Source organism: Egretta garzetta, unplaced genomic scaffold, assembly GCF_000687185.1.
Source record: "Egretta garzetta isolate BGI_Z169 unplaced genomic scaffold, ASM68718v1 scaffold262, whole genome shotgun sequence".
In the NCBI taxonomy this organism is placed as follows: Eukaryota; Metazoa; Chordata; class Aves; order Pelecaniformes; family Ardeidae; genus Egretta; species Egretta garzetta.
The window spans coordinates 1,172,121-1,172,373 of NW_009258797.1; the positions used below are offsets into that span (position 1 = coordinate 1,172,121).

The window sequence follows — 253 nt, forward strand, 5'->3', positions numbered from 1 at the left end:
GGGGCCGCGCCCGAGAGCCCCCAGCAAGTCCATCCAGGTGCGGGTGAGCGACGTGAACGACAACGCGCCGCGCTTCAGCCAGCCCGTCTACCAGGTCTACGTGAGCGAGAACAACGTGCCCGGCGCCTACATCTACGCCGTCAGCGCCACCGACCGGGACCAGGGCGCCAACGCCCAGCTCGCCTACTCCATCCTGGAGAGCCAGATCCAGGGCATGTCCGTCTTCACCTACGTCTCCATCAACTCCGAGAAC

At 66.4% G+C, this 253-nt stretch overlaps 1 protein-coding gene across 1 annotated transcript in view; it reads left to right on the plus strand.

The window, feature by feature from the left end:
* Window positions 1–253, plus strand: part of LOC104135936 (protocadherin-10) — a 13,982-nt gene that overhangs the window by 1,720 nt on the left and 12,009 nt on the right. Inside the window, exon 3 of the mRNA XM_035889352.1 lies at window positions 18–253. Coding sequence (XP_035745245.1) covers window positions 18–253 — 236 coding nt within the window. The remainder of the gene's footprint in view (window positions 1–17) is intronic.